The following is a 20,326-nucleotide window of genomic DNA, read 5'->3' as shown; positions in this document are numbered from 1 at the left end:
ACAGTCCAGGGATGTTCATACAGCCCTCCTCCCCCGACACACACCCCCCAACCCCAGAACTGGAAGAGTGCCTACCAGTCCTGGATATTTTGAGGTCCTCAGAGTCAGCGAGTCCCACACAGCCCCTCAGACCCTGACAGTGAAGCCTTCAGCTGCTGCTCCAGACCATTGACCAGTGAACACTCACAGGAACGCTACAGGGATAGAGTTACTTCAAACTTCTCCGTGTTGAGCTAAGACAGTGTGTGTTGTAGCTTATCTTCCTCTTTTTGTTTGTTGCTTTTGAGAAGGTTTACAGTCTGCTGCAGTCTGACTTTTATAACGATTCCAACAATAGTTCATGCCTCTCCCTCCACTCAGGTCCAGGAAAATTTTTAATTAACTTATAATAAAGAGCAGTATACCGTAATGAAAAACAAACGAAGGCAGAGAATTCGACTTTAACTTGCTGTTTATAACAAATATGATTCTGTTAATAACGTCATAGGCATTTAAAATTACGTTATTTATAGAAAACTAGATATTACTGAGCACTGATTGTGGTGGGAAGGCAAGAGTGGTGGCGCTGGACCCGCCCACGAGATAAGGCAACCATACAGGAACCAATCCGCTGAGGAGAGGCGTGGCCACCACAGCAGCTCCTCCCAGCTGAGCAGCAGCGGCGTGCTTGCACTCGGCCATGTTTGGCTTCTTCTGCAGCTTGGTGTCCAGTCTGAGTCGCTGGTTCCTTTGGCGGCGGCTGCTGCTGCTGCTGCTGCTGCTGCTGCTGAATCTGCCCTTGCAGGTGAGTAGATATGGCCCTGCGGAGCTGAGACTCGCTCTGGGCACCGGATCCCCGGACTGCAGAGGAAAGCTACTGCCGGCGGTGAACTGATGGCGGGCTGTGCCATCAGCCTGGGCATCGCCAACCAACACTTCAGAACTTCGTCTGCTCTTAAGTGGTCCAGAGTTGGGGGATTGAGGAGGTGAAGCAGAGGCAGGGGAATGGCCAAGCGGGTAGCCAGAGAAAGTGTGTCCGGTTGGTCCCTGAGCTCCGGGACAAGGTGGACACGCCTCTCCTCCCTTTCTCATCAGAAAGCGGTCCATCGGAAGGCGACTCCGGAAAGTGCCATTGCGGACTGCAGTGGCCCGCGCGACTGTGCGCCTTGGGTGGGTCCGGCCCGGCTGGTCTTGGGGTGTAGTACTAACTACTACAAAAGGATCTGTGTGGAAGGCCTGGCTATGCCTTTCCTGGGCCTTTCGGGTCTCTGCTAAGTTCGTCCCGAGATCGCTTCTTGTCTCTTTAATCATAAACTGCAGTTAAACCTAAGTTAGTGGGCAGCCTGATCTACATAAGGAGTCTCAAAACCAACCAAACAACCAAACAAAAAACCTAGACGATCCTGTAAATGACATTTTAGTTACAGCCAACTTAATTTTATGTCAATTTTCTCTCATAAGAGTCTTCATCCCAAAAATAGGCAGAAAAAGGTTTATGTTTTATAACCTGTAAGGATATCCATTTTGTAACACATTCAGATCTTTAGTTATAACAACAACAACAACAACAAAATAACCCTTAGATTGTTCTAAGATAGTATCTGAGCAGTCAGAGACCACTTACATGTAATCAGCATTTCTTTAAACCACCTAGGAGCTGGTTAATAGTAATTCTTTGCTAGCTGCTGGTGAGCAGCTTTCACAGAAATGGACCCAGAGGGCATCCAGCTTCCCTGGGAATCTCCTGGGCAAGGGGCCAGAGGATATGCAACTCAGAGGTGACTTCAAAGTTCCCAGCACTTTGAGGGACTTCGAACATATTTCACAGGCAGGTTTCACATGGGATGGCCCTTGACCCTGAAATCTCTTCCCATCCCTATTAGGGCTCTGGGGCTCCATGCCTGCCCAGGCACCGCCTGAAAAGTGGTGCATTTTGTCCTCCAGAAATCCCCAGAAACAATCTAGACAATATTAGGTTGTTTTTGTTGTTGATGTTTTAAGGTTGTTGTAAAGAAAAAATGGTGATCATCTCAAATAATGCCACAAAATGAAGGTACTCCAAAGAAAGACTGAGGATGAGCTGGGCCGGGTAGTGCACGCCCTTAATTCTAGCAATTGAGAGACGAGGTAGACATGTTTGTGAATTTGGGTTTAGTCTGATCTTTATAGTGAGTTCTAGAACAGCCAGACTGTGTATGAGACACTGTCCTGTAAAAGTCAAAAATAAAAATAAAAGACTGAAGATAACATCTCTTTCAAGAATATTTTTTAAAAAGACTATCCTCAAAGAATATTGAAATTTTAAAAAATAGGGCATGTGTGTAGATTTTTGGTCTTTTGAGACAGGATTTCTCTGTGTAGCTCTGACTGTCCTGGAATTTGCTCTGTAGACCAGATTGGCCTTGAACTCAGAGGTCTGCCTGCTGGGATTAAAGACATAGGCTGTGAAGATATCCTACTAAATCCACTGTCTAACCTGTGGTCATGTCCTTCCTAAGTGTAAGTACAGGTGAAGCAGGCCATTTCCAAGGGGTAAAATAGTATTGCCTTCAGGGCAGTGATGAAGTGTCAGCTTCAACATATAATAATGGTGACGATGAATCAAGATGAAGGTATTGAACCTAGGAACCCTAAAAAGAAGACTCCTGCCTAGCAGTTAAGAGCAGAATTCCTGACAGAATTAAATGGGCAGAGACCACCAGAAAGAGATAGATACATAGATAGATAGATAGATAGATAGATAGATAGATAGATAGATAGATAGATAGCAGAGACCACCAGAAAGAGATAGATAGATAGATAGATAGATAGATAGATAGATAGATAGATAGATAGACAGACAGATAGATACATGGATAGATACATAGATAGATACATAGATAGATAGATACATAGATAGATACATAGATAGATACATAGATAGATACAAAGATAGATACATAGATAGATACATAGATAGATAGATAGATAGATAGATAGATAGATAGATAGATGATAGACAGACAGATACACACACACACACAGAGAGAGAGAGAGAGAGAGAGAGAGAGATATCCTATCTATGAACCAGACTCCTGCTGAAGGCTGGACAACACTGACGAGTATGAGATCAGAGCACAGTGGTAAGTATGAATGAGGATGGCTCCCACGAATGTATAGATGGGCCCTAAGGGTTGATGCTGTGGAGAATTTTTTACCAGAGTATGTACCATAGAGATGCAAATATAAAGAAGTGAGCCTCAGTGCTCAATAGTTTTTTGTTTGTTTTTTTGTTAAAGAGCTCAGTTGATTTGTGTGCTTAGTTTGAGCTCCTTCCCAGTGTTTGGGTATCAGTCAAGGTAGGTTACTCAGAGAAGGAAGTGGGGAGGAGATAGAACGTCCTGGGAACATATGAACTGTTCTATATGCATTATTTAATTTCACAACCCTAAATAGTAAGTATATTACTATCCCCATTTTACAGATGAGAAAAGTGAGACATGATGATGGTAAATAGTGAATCACCTATTCATTTATAGGCTCTATTAGCTTGTGTGATATCATGGCTCCACACATGATCTTTCAATCCCCTATGTGATCAATGATCACCACATAAAGTTTGGGGTTTTTATGGTTTTCGCTCTTGTTTTTTTGTTTCTTGGGGTTTTTTGTTGTTGCTGTTTTGTTTTGTTATTTGCCTCTGTTTCATGTTGCATGTATCAGTGTCTGGAGTGCATTAAGTACTGGCTATTCTTGTAGAGGAATAGGACTCAGTTCCCAGCACCCACACGTTTGTAATTCTAGTCCCAGGATTCTGCTGTTCTCTTCTGGCCTCCTCAATCACTGCACATACATGGTGTATATGCATTCAAGCAGGCATACACTCATAAACACAAATATAAATCTTTAAAATCATCTGTTGCGCCAATGGTGGCACACACACTCAGCACTCAGGAGGCAGAGGCAGAGGCAGAGGCAGAGGCCAAGGCAGGTGGATTTCTGAGATCGAGGCCAGCCTGGTCTATAAAGTGAGTTCCAGGACAGCCAGGGCTACACAAAAAAACCCTGTCTCGAAAAACAAAAACAAAAACAAAAAAAACAAAAAACAACTTTAAAATCATCTGTTGCAGAGCTAGAAATATAGCACATTGCTAATTAATTAGTGCCCAGAGTGAGCCCTGGGTTTAATCCTCAGTACTACAATAAAATAAAGTAAAACCAGTTATTTCTTTACAATTACTTGAGGCTTTGAGTAATAAAAGACCAAACAAAATTAGATATTATTTATTTGTTTATTTATTTATTTATTTTAGTATTTGCTTTTGCTTATTTGTATAAGTGTTTCCTAAAGGGTTGTTAAGTATGTCACTTTTGTCTGCAATTCCTGAGAAGGCCAGAGATGACATCAGATTCTCATGAACTGGAGTTACAGGTGACTGTGAGCCTCTTGCATGGTTGCTGGGAACCAAACTCTGGCCTTCTGTAAGAACAGCATATGTTTGTTTTTTGGGAGTTATGGTCTTGTTGTTTTAAGACAAGCCCTGACTATCCTGGAACTCACAGAGATCCACCTTTCTTTGTCTCTCGAGTGCTTGGATAACGATGTGTACTGCTCTGCCTGGACTCCATATGCTCTTACCTGCCATCTCTTCAGCCCTAGAAACACTTCTAAAGCTTTAGGGTTCTTAGAGAAATAGTATGTGAAGGAGGTGAATTAAAGAAAAAAAAGGGGGGCTGGAGAAATGGCTCAGAGGTTCAGAGCACTGACTATTCTTCCTGAGGTCCTGAGCTCCTGAGTTCAATTCCCAGCAACCACATGGTGGCTCACAACCATTTGTAATGGGATCTGATGCCCTCTTCTGGTGTGTCTGAAGAAAACTACAGTGTACTCACATACATAAAATAATAAACAATTCTTCAAAAAAAACAAAAAAAAAGAAGGAAGGAAGAAAGGAAAGAAAGAAAGAAGGAAAGAAAGAGAGAACAAAAAACAAAGCAGAGCTATCACTCCTTTATCCTTTTGCAAGTTGTTCCAACTGGTGTCTCCATCTGCAGCCCCAGCATAGGAAGCAGCCATCAAAGCTTGAGATTTGGATGATAGGATCCCAGTAGGTCACAAGTTGTGCTAGAACATTCGCTGCTGCTGCTGCTGCTGCTGCTAATGATGATGATGATGATGATGATGATGATGATGATGATGATAAAAGTGAACTAAGGATGGAGTGGGGTGGGCATGATACTGCTGTGCAAAAAGCCAAGAGCCACTAGACTTGGTAGTGGTGTATTGTGCAAGCTTTCCTGGGCAACTGCAGGCTTCAGAGTTCTACAGCATAGCATCAGCCACAGCGTAGCATCAGATAGTCCCCGCTGGGCTCTGCACAAGGAGGCCCTGCCTTGGTACTTCCTTTTCCACCATCATCCAAACCATCCTCTGCAGTTACCAATAAAAATAAGCTGCCCCTTGTCCTTTTCCACTCATAGGTAAAATTTGCTATGCTAGAATTACACTCCTTCAAATGTCCCGCTGGTGAATACTGGTCTAAAGACGTCTGTTGCAAGAACTGTTCTGCAGGTGAGTTCTTTGCTGGGACCCAATGCCACAGCATAGACATGGGTGACCTTTGAAGCACACCAGTGGCTATACAAGATGAGGAGGGTGTGTGCCAGGGAGGTCAACTCAGCCACTGCCTACTCTTTCAAACTCTAGGAGATGCTTCCTAACCAAGGTACACAGAATGTCACCCCTAAAGGAGGCCCTCTGTGTGTTCAAGAGGGTTGGTGTGAGTATTCATTGCAAGGCCTCACTAGTGTAGGGTCACCCAACTCTCCACCCTGCAAGGCATGATGAGTTCTATGCCCATATCCAAAGGCACCAAGCTGAGAGGAAGGTTCAGAAAAGGGAGCTGGGAGGGTTAATTTCATCTACCTGTACTTGTCTTGGGTGCCAGGGAACCCTTAGCCCCTACTGCTACCACTTCCAATAGAGAAAGTGGCTTAAGTAGCTTGCTATGGTCACACTCTACCTTGGTGGCAATGTCCATCCTTGCTCTTCTGCTCTCAGCTAACAGCACATGTGCTCTGTATCAGGAACCCTGGTTCTGTAATTATTTCTGGGGAGACATAAACACCAACTGTTCACTCCAGATAACAGGAAGTGATAATAGTCACTGAGAACAGACCAAAGAAGCGATTTACCCAAGTGTGGTTTGGTGAACCATTGAGGTTATTGGGGTCGCTTTCACACCCATAGGTGACTAATGCAACTACATATTGTAATATGAGCCTAGCATGGGTGACAACTTATTAAAGCTGTATGCCCAAAGCACTCAGCACAACTTACAGGGAGCCAGAGTCTCTTTTCTAGAGATTGTTTAAAGTATAATGTGGCTGTGAAAAGACACCATGACCACAACTTTTATATAGGAATGCATTTTACTGGATTGCAGTATTGAAAGTTTAGTCCATTATCACAATGGCAGGAGGCCTGACTGCAGGTAGGGTTGAAAAAGATAAAAATGGTGCTGGAGAAGTAGGTGAGAGTTCTCTGTTCATATGCAAAGGCAGAAGAAAAAAACAAACACTTGGACCCTTGAAACTTCAAAGCCCAGCCCCAGTGATGCACTTCCTCCAACAAGGCCACACCCCTTAATCCTTTCAAATAGTGTCACTCCCTGGTGACTTACATGGGCCTATGGAAGCCCAGTAGGGAGTCAGGATCTCATTCTACTCACCCTAGGCTATCTTGGTTCCTAGTCCCCTAAGGGTCAGATGTCCACAGGACTGAGTGTAGCTCAGGGAACCAGCAGCCCTCATAGATCCTCAAGCACTTTGTGACAGCCCAGAGATTATTTTGAACTTGTGATAAAGATGTTAAGCCTACATAGAGCAACATAGCCCTTTATTGCTGAATGCCTGAGCAAGGCTGATCCCATTTGCCCTTATCCCCAGGTACATTTGTCAAGGCGCCCTGCGAAATCCCCCATACTCAAGGACAATGTGAGAAGTGTCACCCAGGAACATTCACAGAGAAAGATAATTACCTGGATGCTTGTATACTTTGCTCCACCTGTGATAAAGGTGAGTATGTGACTTAGCAGAGGCAGACTAGCTATGAAGACTGGCATTAGAGTCAGAAGTACCTGGATGGAGTAGTCATGACTAATGGATGCCAGAATGCAGCCACAGAATCCCCACTGGCATAAAACTTGTTTCCTGCCGATGGGCATGGTTGTACAATGTTTAATCCCATTACACAGAAGGCAGAAGCAGCTGGTCTCTGTCTTGGAGGCCACCCTGGGTTTTGTTGTTTGGTTGGTTGGTTTTGGTTTTTGTTTCTCGAGTCAGGGTTTCTCTGTGTAGCCCTGGCTGTCCTGGAACTCACTTTGTAGATACGCTGGTCTCGAACTCAGAAATTGGCCTGCCTCTGCCTCTGCCTCCTGAGTTCTGGGATTAAAGGCCTGCACCACCACTGTCCTGGGAGGCCACCTTGTTTATACAGTGAGTTCCAGGGCAGTTCTAAAGGCTACACAGTGAGACCCTGTGTCAAAATCAAACCAAGCCACAAATTATTGATTATGAGTAAAAAGGACTCCGTAAAATCAATGTCAGAACAAGCACAATCATAGCCTTCTGCCTTTTTTATAAAGATAATTTTTCTTCTACTTGTCAATTGAATGCAGAACCTAGTAAAACACATGCTGGTACCTAGAAAGATCATACCTCTGTGGATAAGCAATCATGTGTGCTTCCCAGACACACAGAGAAGAGCTAAAAGAGTAGATCAGAGGGCACACAGATCTGGGGAAGCAGCAGAGAGACGAGGGCCACACCTGCAGATGTCTTACAGGATATAGAAATATAATAAAACCTTTTTCACAAACTTTAAGCAGGCAGAGCATGGCAGCACATCTGTTTAATCCCAGCACTCTAAAGGCAGATCTCTGTGAGTTCAAGGACAGCCTGACCAACATAGTGAGTTTAAAGACAGCCAAAGCTACATAGTAAGACTCAATCAATACACAATAAACATACAAACTTTAAGCATTTGTTGGAGGACTGGAAGCAGCTCACAGAGTGCCTGCCTAGTATGCAGAAGAAGGCCTGGGTTTGTTCTCTGACGTAGAGGGGAGTGGGGGCGAAGATTCTGTTTTGTGTGTGCATGCATGTGTGCCTATGCACACACTCCTATGCCACAGAATCATGTTAAACTAAGTGGCAAATACTACAGTATCTCATGCTTCAGCCCTGTCATTTGCATCTACTAAGCATAGAGATGGAAACAGGCTGAGTATACCAGCACACATCTCTGGTTCCAGAGCACAGGAGGCAGATATAGAAAGGACGCTTTAGTGTGCAGCCTAATTGTAGAAATTAGGTTCTGGTTCTTCCTCTCAGCTCCATGCACCCTGAAATAAGACTTGTACTCAGAATATATTTATAAATACCTTGGCCATATAGCTAGGCTCTTCTCTGACTAGATATAACTTAGAATAACCTATTTGTCTTAGTCTACATTCTGCCACATGGCTGGTTGCCTGTGCTCAGGTACCATGTGTCTCCTCACATCTTCCTGGACCAATCTCCTGCCTGGCTCTATCCCAGAATTCTTTCTTTCTCTCAGTTGTCCCACCTCCTATTTCCTGCCTAAGCCATAGGCCATCAGACTTATTGACAGATGCCACATCCATACAAACATAAGACATTCTCTCTATACAGCCTGATCTACGTTGTGAGTTCTAGGACATCATGACTACACAGAGACATATTGTCGCAAAAACAAAAACAAAAACAAAAAAGACAGAACCATTTTCCACGTTCACAGATCCCTGATGCTGTAAGACATCTGCAGAGAGCTGGGCTGAGAGTCCTCCCTGCCTGTGCTCCCTGCTGTATTCTGAGAAAGGACAATGCCTAGATTCAGAGAATTGTGAGAGGTGACATTTATAGCTTGAGTGTTTATGGTGTCCTGAACACAAGGTTAAAATCGAACACCCCAATGGGAAAGCCATCTTCTTTTATAAGCCACTGAGTAAGTCTCACTTAAGGAAGGTATACACCCAGAGCCCAAGGGCCCACTAGGGCTCTGGGTACAAGATCACTAGGTGCTCTTCAGAGAACAATAAGGTGATTAAACAAAGCATCTTCAGAGATGTCTGATGGACATGGTGGCTTCTGGAGAGGGAACTTTGTGGGGCAGAGGTGTGTCTACAGATCAGGACCACCCATGTTGGAGTCCTTAGGGGCAGTGTGATGCTATTACACAGGATGCTAAACAATGGACCTCCCAAGCCATCATCTCTGGTCTGGGTACCACCCCAGAGGCCCAAGGATGAGATACTCCCAGTAGTGCTGCTTAGCACTCCGTACATCTGTGATGGGAATGTGAAGGTTTACCAGGACACATTGTGTTCCTTTCAGGTGACAGTGGGGTCTGTGTGCATATGTGAAGGTTTATACTGCAACCTGACCCTATTCTTCCCTGGATTGCAGATCAGGAAATGGTGGCCGACTGCTCAGCCACCAGTGACCGGAAATGCCAGTGCCGAACAGGTCTTTACTACTATGACCCAAAATTTCCAGAATCGTGCCGCCCATGTACCAAGTAAGTACCACTGTGGCCTGGGTAGGTGGTAGCTTTATATGTTGCCTGAATAGCCTCTAATGTCCAGGGAGAGGGACAGTCTGTCTCATACTTTGGCAGATGACATTGTGTGGTGGAGACTTTGTGGTCTGGGTGGTACAGGACTTCTTGCTGGAGATCTCCATGGCTAATGTCCCTTGAGAGAAAGTAGACAACACCGGGTAAAGCACTAGGTTTTCCTGAGTTAGGTCTTCCAGAGGGTTCTTAGTGTATTTGGCTTTGGAAGGGCTGGGTAATGCCTCATTCATTATCAGCAAGGTAGTACTGGGTTAACATGGGGGTTCTGGGATGAAACTGCTGGGCAAGGTTTGGGAAATCCTGTGGTTTCACCCCTCAGTAAGAGTGTTGCTTCAGTCAGATGGAGTTGTTGAGTCCTAGGGGCACCAGCACAAGCCACTTACAAAGGACTGTTACTTCTCTGGGGAATCTAAACTCTGAGTCTCTTGAGAGAGGCCAGGCAGGCCTCTCCTTTTCCTCACTGCAAGTCCACCAAAGAAGCTATGGACATCAACGGAGGAGGAAAATGTAGTAACTGACGTGTATTAAGTAGTAATAACACGATACTGTCTGAGATGCCAGTGGGTCTGGTGGCAGCTGTGTGGCCAGAACACTGTTGCAGATCTTGGATCAGGATGCTGCCTGATGTGGTTTGGAGGGGCATCACGCCTTGCTGGACATCTGCTGCTGATGAATGCAGGAGGGGTCTGGCAGGATGAACTGAGGGTGTCTCTCTGCAGGTGTCCCCAAGGAATCCCTGTCCTCCAGGAATGCAACTCCACAGCTAACACTGTGTGCAGTTCATCTGTTTCAAGTAAGACAGATTTATTTTTAATTTCCAAGGCCTTCCTCCTCCTCCTCTTGTCCTCCTCCTTCTCCTTCTCCTCCTCCTCCTCTTTCTTCTTCTTCTCCTCCTCCTCCTTCTTCTTCTTCTTGCTCTTCCTCTTCTTCACCTCTTCCTCCTCCTCCTCTTCCTCCTCCCCCTCTTTCTTCTTCTTCTTCTTCTTCTTCTTCTTCTTCTTCTTCTTCTTCTTCTTCTTCTTCTTCCTCTTCTCCATATTTTCTTTATTTACATTTAAAATGTTTCCCTTTTTCCAGGTCTCCCTTTCAAAAAACCCCTATCCCATCCCTTCACCCCCTGCCTCTTGAGGGTGCTCCCACTCCCGTCTTCCCTTCCTGGCATTCCCTACACTGGGGCACCAAATACCCTCAGACCTCTGGGTCTTTCCTCTCACTGCTGCCCAACAAAGCCATCCTCGGCCACATAGGTGGCCAGTGCTATGGCTGTCTTCTTATTGAATGAAAATATACATACCATAGCATTAACTGTTTCAAAGTGGACATCAAAATGAAACTGAATACCAGCTCCTCTATCTGTTACAATATGTCTCCCAAACGTATGTCTCTCTTCGACCCACCCTCCCAGGAAGATCTGCCTCAGTGGCCTGGCCTATCTGAATGGTTCACAGAGGTAGAGTTGCCATGTGTGGCTTTTGTGTCTGGGTTTCAGCATCATGTTTTCTCTGCATGGATGGGGGTTTTCTGCATGTATGCCTGTGCCATGTGTATGGGACTGGAGTTCCAGATGGTTGTGAGCTGCCTTGTGTATGCTGGAAACTGAACTTGGGTCCTTTACAAGAAAGCCTTAACCACTGAGCTTCCCAAGCATCATGTATTAAGGCTGATCTAGACTGAAGCTCTGTCAGCGCCTCATGCTTTTTCATGACTGAAGCATCACATTGTCTCATTCCCATGTTAATGGCATTTTTAATAATTCCTTATAATATGTGACCCTTGCACCAGACATTCAGTGGGTAAAGGGCAGCCTCTTCAATAAGTAATGCTAGCCGGGCAGTGGTGGCACATGCCTTTAATACCAGCATTGGGAGGCCGAGGCAGGCAGATTTCTGAGTTTGAGATCAGCCTGGTCTACAGAGTGAGTTCCACGCAGCCAGGGCTACACAGAAAAACACAGTCTTGAAAAACCAAAATAATAATAACAATAATAATGATGATGATGATTATAATAATGCTAGCAAAAGAACCTACACCTATGAAAGAATGAAAGCTGGAACTGCAGTTAACAATGTATGCAAAATTGAGGGTTTGGGCTGAAGCTCAGTGGTAGGGTATTACCCTACATGCATGAAGCCCTAAATTCAATCCCCAGTACTGCCAAAAATACAATAAATTCAACCAGGGCACACTAGCCATGGCCTATACTTTGAGCATTCTGTTCTGGAGTTGACCAAAATGTTTCTTGTTTTTCCCACTTTTAGATCCCAGAAACCGGCTGTTCCTACTGTTATCACCTTTGAGTGTGCTAATTGTGTCCGTTGTTGTCTTCCGTATCATAAGAAGATAAAGGTTCTACAGATGTTTTCTTAGCTTCCTTTTATTGCTATGAAGTGATACTATGGAGGCAACTCTTTTATTTTATTTATTTTATTTTATTTTTTAATGTCTTGAACTTGATTTGAAGACCAGGCTGGCCTCAAAATCACAGAGATCCAGACTAAGACAACTCTAATAAGGGAAACATTTAATTGGGACTGGCTTACAGTTTCGGACGTTTTGTCCATGATTATCATAGTGGGAAGCATGGCAGCATCTAAGCAGACATGATGTTGGAGAAGGAGCTGAGATTTCTGCATCTTGATCTGCAAGCAATAAAAGGAGACTGTGTGCCACACTATACACAGCTTGAACATAGGAGACCTCAAAGCCTGTCCCCACAGTGACAAACTTCCTCCAACAAGGTCATACCTCCTAATAATACCATTTCTTATGAGGCAAGCATTCAAACACATGAGTCTATGAGGGCCAAACCAATTCAAACCACCACAGGTTAACAATTGCCCTCTGCAGCTCTCTGGTGGAGGCCCTCCTTGAGAGTAAGTAACAATTTAGATGAAGGCAAGTCCTGGTATCAGGTCCAAAAGAAACTCAGGATGAATGGTCCACTGTGGTTCCTATTAACATACTGAAGAACATGACCTCACCTTACACGTCTCCACCTCACTGACTTCCCTTCCCCTAGCTTCTCATTCCCAGGTAACCCTGCCATTTTTTGGTAATGTGCCTTCTTGGTTCTTCCTCTCCTTTCCCCCTCTCTTCTGGTCCTTACTTCTCTTCCTCTCCCACTCTCCACCAGCCTCCTCTTAAGGCCTGAATCAGTCTGTAGGTCATGTTTAATCTACTACTTTCTCTCTGCTCTGGACTCATCCAGATGTCTCTGGCTGAGCTCTCCCTCCTATCTACAATAAAACCCTTCCCCCTAACCAGAAATGGAACAGTTTTGTCCTCACTTTGTACATCTGGTGCCTGAAACCAGAGAGGAATATGACCCCCATCCAAGAGACTCAGCCTCTCCTAGCCAAACCATGCTGTTGGTTTGACGACTTCCTAAGGTATGCATGGATGGATCACTTGTTCCTGCAGGCTTCTGCAACCTACCATAGTGAACTCCAAACCTGGAATTCACCTCTTCAGCTGCTTCTCCCCTCTACTTGCGCTAACCATTTGCTTCTCCTCAGCACATCAGGAAACTCCCCCTTGCCTAGGGGTGTGATCAGTGCTTTGCTCTCACTGCTCAGTAAATTTCCACTTGTCTAGGGGTGTGGTCAGTGCCTTGCTCTCACTGCTCAGTAAACTTTCCCTTGCCTAGGGGTGTGATCAGTGCCTTGCTCTCACTGCTCAGTAAATTTCCACTTACCTAAGGGTGTGGTCAGTGCCTTGCTCTCACTGCTCAGTAAATTCTCCTTGCCTAGGGGTGTGGTCAGTGCCTTGCTCTCACTGCTTAGTAAATTTCCCCTTGGCTAGGGGTGCGGTCAGTGCTGTGCCTTGTGCTCACTACTCAGTAAATTTCCACTTGCCTAGGGATGTGGTCAGTGCCTTGCTCTAACTGCTCAGTAAATTTCTTTTTGCCTAGGGGTGTGATCAGTGCCTTGTTCTCAATGCTCAGTAAATTTCCCCTTGGTTAGGGGTGTGGTCAGTGCTGTGCCTTGTGCTCACTACTAGGTAAATTTCCACTTGCCTAGGGGTGTGGTCAGTGCCTTGCTCTCACTGCTCAGTAAATTTCCACTTGCCTAGGGGTGTGATCAGTGCCTTGCTCTCACTGCTCAGTAAATTTCCACTTGCCTAGGGGTGTGATCAGTGCCTTGCTCTCACTGCTCAGTAAATTTCCACTTGCCTAGGGGTGTGATCAGTGCCCTGCTCTCACTGCTCAGTAAATTTCCTCCTGGCTAGTGGTGTGGTCGACTATGTGGTCAACTATGTGGTCCCTATGATGGACTGACCGAAGAGGAGAAGACTAGAGCCTGGTTTACTGATGGCTCTGCGCGTTATGCAGGCACCACCCAGAAGTGGACAGCTGCAGCATTACAACCCCTTTCTGGGACAACCCTGAAAGACACAGGTGAAGGGAAATCTTCACAGTGGGCAGAACTTCGGGCAGTACACATGGTATTACAGTTTGTTTGCAAGAAGAAATGGCCAGATGTACGATTATTCACTGACTCATGGGCTGTAGCCAATGGATTGGCTGGATGGTCAGGCACTTGGAAAGATCACAATTGGAAAATTGGTGAGAAAGACATCTGGGGAAGAAGTATGTGGATAGATCTCTCCAAATGGGCAAAGGATGTGAAGATATTTGTGTCCCATGTAAATGCTCACCAAAAGGTGACTTCAGCCGAGGAGGAGTTCAATAATCAAGTGGATACGATGACCCCTTCTGTGGACAGTCAGCCTCTCTCCCCAGCCATCCCTGTCATTGCTCAATGGGCACATGAACAAAGTGGCCATGGTGGTCGGGATGGAGGTTATGCTTGGGCTCAGCAACATGGGCTTCCGCTCACCAAGTCCGACCTGGCTACAGCTGCTGCTGATTGCCAGATCTGCCAACAGCCGAAACCAACACTGAGCCCCAGATATGGCATCATTCCTCGAGGTGACCAGCCAGCAACCTGGTGGCAGGTTGACTACATTGGACCACTTCCTTCGTGGAAAGGACAGCGTTTTGTTCTTACTGGAGTAGATACCCTTGGATAGGGGTGTGGTCAGTGCCCTGCTCTCACTGCTCAGTAAATTTCTACATGCCTAGGGATGTGGTCAGTGCCTTGCTCTCACTGCTCAGTAAATTTCCACTTGCCTAGGAGTGTGGTCAGTGCCTTGCTCTCCCACCGTGACCAGCTCTCCTATGATTTCCAGATGAGGAGTGGGGTCAGTTGGACAGAGACCTCAAATATTTATGTGTCCCCAAGCAGAAGCCAAGACCAGGGGTATCTACCTGGACTTTGGTAGGAGACCCCTGCTGCCACAGGACCAAAACAGTTACTGACAGGTGCTCCAGCCCAGTCTCACAGGGTCCTTGAATTGGGGTGTGCACTCCTAGCACCAGATGGTCCCACAGCCTGGACAGCAGGGAGACAGCCAGCTCCTCCCAGAAATAGCCAACAATCAAGTTTTTTGGGCCACCCCATAATGATGCCCCAATGTCAGCAGGAAGAAATCATAGATGAATAAATACATCACCCCTTATTCTTTTATTATCAACAGAAGGCTGGAATGTTTGGTTTCAGAGCCCTGGACAAGTTGCTTAGTTGCATATTTTACATACCAAAGCAGACCTGGCCTCCAGGTTCTCCCAGCATCCCTCAGTCCTTACCTGGCATACCCTGACCCCAATCCTGAGCTTTCCACCTAGGGACTGGGCTGCCATTCCCCCAGAGGCTCTTCCCTATATAATCCAGAGGATTTTGGTCTTCCTTGTTCTCTCTCTGCACATGGGCACTTTCTCTTCCCCTTCCCCTTTCTCCCCATACCTATGGTAACTTCCCTCACCTTCTTCCCTGGGTCAGTGAACTCAACTGAGAACAATTTCCCAATAAACCTGTGTTTAATATAATCTAATCTGGCTTGAATTGGCTCATTTCACTGGTGGAAAAATAACTTATCATCAGGGAGTATTTCTAACTCTTAAAAGGGCAAAGGGGAGGGTTTAGTTCAGTGCTCACCAGTTTCTATGGTTAATTGAGTTAAGGTCTCCTTTAAGATTGGACTCAATCTTTCTACCTGTCCTGAACTCTGAGGATGATGTACATGGTGTAATTTCCAATTGACTCCCAAGGTTCTAGGTATACCTTGTACAACCTAAGATATAAATGCTGGCACATCGTCAAATCCTAAGGAACACCATAGCTGAGAAGCTGGGAGGAGTTCCGCTAAGAGTTTCTTTGCCACTATATGTAAAGTTTTCTTTTTTTTAAATCAGGAACACTTGAGTCCATCATGAGAAGATATCTACAAAACCTAGCAAATATCTATCCATATTGACTTGGTTGGATCTCAGTGAAGTCCAATTCCCAATATACCCCTGAGACAGTTTCCCTTTCTCTTTTACCCTTGGTACAGGAACTCCCAATAGGGTTGGTACCCATGAGTCGAGACATCCGGAGACTGTATCTTGCAGAATCTGGTCCACACCTGGGATATAGTAGTCCCTGTTGAGTAAACTGGTCAATTTAGTCATACCTAGATGACTCCAAATATGTAATTGTGCCAACATCCTTTCAGGATCTAGGGAAGGATTCATGTCCCATCAGTGGTGAGGTGCCATCCTTCCTTGGCAGAGGTGTTAGAGAGCCTTTGAATGGTATCCTCAGACCCTTTGGTGACTTCACATAAAGGTCTAGCTAATTCAGCAAATCCAGTAATCCAGAGCCTCGCTTATAGTATCCTGCTGACCCCCAAAATTCCCTGAATCAACTTTTCACTGATAGGATGGTAATTCCTAACATTGTTTATGGGACTTGGATAAGGACTTCCTATCTTCCTGGAGGTCAAATCCCAGGTACATGGCCTTCTTGGTGCAGAGTTAGGCCTTCTTGTCAGACAACCTGTGTGCTGGCTGATTTTGTGTGTTGACTTGACACAAGCTGGAGTTATCACAAAGAAAGGAACTTCAGTTAAGGAAATGCCTCCAGGAGGCCTTTTCTCAATTATTGATCAAGTAGGGAGTGCCCATTGTAGGTGGTGCTATCCCTGGGCTGGTTGTCTTGGGTTCTATAAGAAAGAAAGCTGAACAAAGCAGGAGAATCAGGCCAGTAAGTAACATCCCTCCAAGGCCTCTGCATCAGCTCCTGTTTTCTGACCTGCTTGAGTTCCAGTCCTGATTTCCTTTGGTGATGAATAGCAATGTTGAAATGTAAGCTGAATAAACCCTTTCCACCCCATCTTGCTTCTTGGTCATGATGTTTTTGTAGGAATAGAAACCCTGACTAAGTTGGTACCAGGAGTGGGGTATTCCTGTGACAAGCTGACCATGTTTTGAGGAGGACTGTGGAAGGACTTTGGAACCTTTTCCTAGAAGAGTCATTGGGATGTGAAGAGCTCTGTGGGATGTTGCTTAGGAGCTTAGAAGATAATGTGAGAACAGTGCAGAAAATGGAGATCTGACTTGTGAGATTTCAGAGGGAAAATTAGAGACTTTTATCAGGGCTGTTGCTGTTTTGATTGCCAAGTTTCTGTGGTTTTGATTCGCTGGGGATGAAGAATCCGCTGTGATTAACACGATGCCAGAACTACTAAATCAAAACCTCTGCATTACTGATACTATTGATTCTGGTTAGCTGGAACCAAGAAATTAGTGGTGATTAGGAAGATATCACCAACATTACTTAGGTGAAATCTTCTGGAAAGTGTTTTCCAAGAGCACAAACCTCAGCGTTTTAGTGAGGCTGTGTTCCAGAGAGACCCAAGGTTGTACCTCGTGCTGCGGCTTGACTTAGTAACATGTAAGAGTCACCCAGGTGGTACAGGTTTTGAAGGAATGAAGGGGTCATGGAAAGCAGCTGAGGCTCAGCACTGTGAGAGGCTGTGGAAGTTCACTGGTGAAAGTACAGCCTCAGTCTCAGTTGATGGCCCAGGACTGAAGGGGTCATGCAAAGAAATTGAGGCTTGGCACAATGAATAGAGCCTATGAGAGGCTATTGGTGAAGCCTAGTTGCAGCAGAAGACACCAGTGTTTTGGAGAAGCCAATACCATGAGGCGACCACCAGTAGAGTATAGGCAGCAGTAGAGTGCAGGCAGCTGAACAGTTGGAGTTTGATTTTGCTTTTGATTGTGACTATGCCCTGATATTTTTCCCTCTTGAAGGAAGAAGGTATTTTAGTGGAGCCCACAGTTAAGAGACTTCTAATTGTAAAAAGACTTTGGATTTTAAAAGAGATTGGACATTTTAAAAGGATTGAAATTTTAATATGTAAGAATTTTCAAAGACTGGAACTTTTAAAGTTATTTAGATCTTGGGGATATATAAGAAAGTAAGGATTGAGGCTTAATAGTGATGTGTTTGTGTGTCAAGTTGTGAAAGACTGTCTTCCAAGAAACTAACTTCCTTGTTTTCTTCTGTAAAGTAAGTCTGATGCTTTGAGAAATTACATTCAGATCCAACACCCTCTTGTGTTCGTGTTTGTTTGTTACTCGCCAACTCCTTGCCCACCTGAGTACGGGGACCCTGCCTTCTTCCCCAGGTGGAAAGACTCCGACTGGGTCCAGCTGGTGGCAGTTCATGTCACAGGCCTGAACCCACCTGGACACACTCACTTTCTGTTAGCACAGTCTCATGCCACTGCTGCCAGCACTCTTACTCCCTTACATTCTGGTCCTCCACACCAGCTCGAAGGCAAGTGATTCTCTGCTAATACAAAATACATTTTTCTCTATGCTCTATTTAGTGTATATATTCTCAAACAAGTAATTTAACAAAAACAAGTTTTCTAACTCAGATATGACCAATTGATATAGCTCTCAATCTTGTCAGAAGTTGCCAATTATTAATATCTTTAAGTTTATGACAGACAGAATCTCCCAAAGCCTAACAGCTTACCCAACAAGGTCTCAGAAGATATAGACACATCTACAAGAGGCTGTTTGGATTGTGGTATGATAACCATTGAGAAACACTGTGGACAAGACTGGATATCCTAAGAGTCAACTGACTCATATTGCCTAAGTCAAGGTGAGTCATTTCTCATTTCACATGTTATCTGTTCCACAGAGAAAAGGCTCTTTGTCTTCTGGGCTTGAAAGCCAGACTAACTCTACCCAAGTCGCCATGAGACCACAGGGAACTGTTTAGGTAGTGGATTATAGATGAACTCTGTCATTTTTAATTAATACGTGACTTCTAGATTATAATTTATTCATCCCCACATTTCTGACTACATTGACAGATAACGTAGCTGTAGCTTGACAGCTAGAAAACAGACCTAGCTCCTTACCCTAAGGCAATCTACAACTATATTTACTCATTAATAAATTCATTAACTATCTAAGATGCCAGATTTCTTACAGACTTCATGATAAATGATATATAAGTTCAGATACAGGCTTTCACAGATGTAATCTGTTACTTCCTTACCTAAACTTTGTTTCCATTGACAAAATGTCTCATATTTCCTCTCCTTGCTATACCACTGCCCTAACATTAAATATCTCCACTATACAATCCAATTGAATAGTCACAAATTCAAATTTTAAGTTTTCTTTGGTTGTCTTTTAACTAAATTTAAAGTGATGTATATTCAGTCTCCTAGACAAGAGGAAAAGACCCTTGATCCTTCTGCTCCAAAAATGGCTCTTCTTAAGGATTCTTCATGTTGTTAGCTCATGTTGTTATTTCTTTTGTAAACTTATAAGCTACAGGAAAACCACGCAGTTCTATCTCTCATGGACCAAATAGACTCCATCCAGATAAGTACATCTGCTAATCAATAGCCTAAAGTTCCCACTTATTACCTATTCTAGAGGGTGGGATTCCTCTGGGTTTCAATGTACATCTAAGAAAAAAAAATCTCTTTTTCCCAAACATACGTAATCTTTTTCTCTACCTATAGTGTGTGTGTGTGTGTGTGTGTGTGTGTGTGCGTGCTTCAGCATCTTGTCAAGTCCAGGTGCTTACTACATCTAGGACAGCTCTAGAGAAGCAACTTCCAGATGCTCCAATCTCCTCTCACAGACACAGATCCTTCTACTAGACTTGTTTCTTCTGATCTATCCACAGACAGTCCACAGACCCTGGACAGCAAGGAAAAAGTCAATTCTCCTAAGACTGAACCAACATTCCCATACCCTCTTTCCTAGGTTTCCTAGAGATACATGGCCCCAAAATCAGCAGGAAGTAGATAAAGATCACAACAACCCTATTCCTGCTCCACCATCACCTCTTTCTAATTTTTTCTTTTTAATTAAATCAAAATGGGGGAATGTTAGCATTTTGTCTAAGCTCTACCCCACAGTTACTTAGCAATGGCCAGGTATGCCTGACTCATTATAAAAGGGGCTGCTTGCCCCCTCCACTCTCTCTTGCTCTTTCCTTCTTGCTCCTTCTCTGTTCTCTTGCCCCTTCCCTGCTCTCTCCCCATTCCTCTTCCCATCTCTCTCCACATACTCATTGCCAGCCCCCCTCCCCCTTTCTCTGTCTCTACTACCCTCTCATCTCCCATCCCCATGCCCTGAATAAACTCTATACTATACTGTCATGTAGCTGGTCTTGAAGGAGGAAGAGATGCCTCAGCATGGGCCTGCCGAGGTACCCCTTCCCCCACACCTGACTACATACCCACCAAAACATATTCCTCCTCTATTTATCTTTTTATAAACACAACAATCTTCTGTAAATATTAGTTTCCAGCATTTCTGGAGGCATCTGTCCTTAGGCAGGGAGG

At 44.6% G+C, this 20,326-nt stretch overlaps 1 protein-coding gene across 4 annotated transcripts; it reads left to right on the top strand.

The window, feature by feature from the left end:
- The first annotated feature begins 635 nt into the window (after window positions 1-635).
- Tnfrsf22 (tumor necrosis factor receptor superfamily, member 22) lies at window positions 636-15,503 on the top strand. 4 transcript variants are annotated; one of them, NM_023680.4, is made up of 7 exons: window positions 647-784; window positions 5,440-5,530; window positions 6,907-7,035; window positions 9,448-9,559; window positions 10,336-10,409; window positions 11,022-11,066; window positions 11,875-15,503. In NM_023680.4, the coding sequence occupies exons 1-6, from the start codon at window positions 680-682 to the stop codon at window positions 11,051-11,053; spliced, it is 543 nt and encodes a 180-aa protein (NP_076169.2). In that variant the 5' UTR covers window positions 647-679; the 3' UTR covers window positions 11,054-11,066; window positions 11,875-15,503. The 4 variants fall into 4 exon arrangements, 3 of the variants coding, with proteins under 3 accessions (XP_030098979.1, NP_076169.2, NP_001298074.1); XR_003946601.1 differs by having other exon boundaries at window positions 636-784; window positions 10,336-11,066; window positions 11,875-11,929; NM_001311145.1 differs by lacking the exon at window positions 11,022-11,066.
- The last annotated feature ends 4,823 nt before the right edge of the window (window positions 15,504-20,326 follow it).

The sequence above is a fragment of the Mus musculus genome, chromosome 7 (genome assembly GCF_000001635.26).
Source record: "Mus musculus strain C57BL/6J chromosome 7, GRCm38.p6 C57BL/6J".
In the NCBI taxonomy this organism is placed as follows: domain Eukaryota; kingdom Metazoa; phylum Chordata; class Mammalia; order Rodentia; family Muridae; genus Mus; species Mus musculus.
Note: the sequence above shows the minus strand (reverse complement) of the source record. Positions and strands in the feature narration are given on the sequence as shown.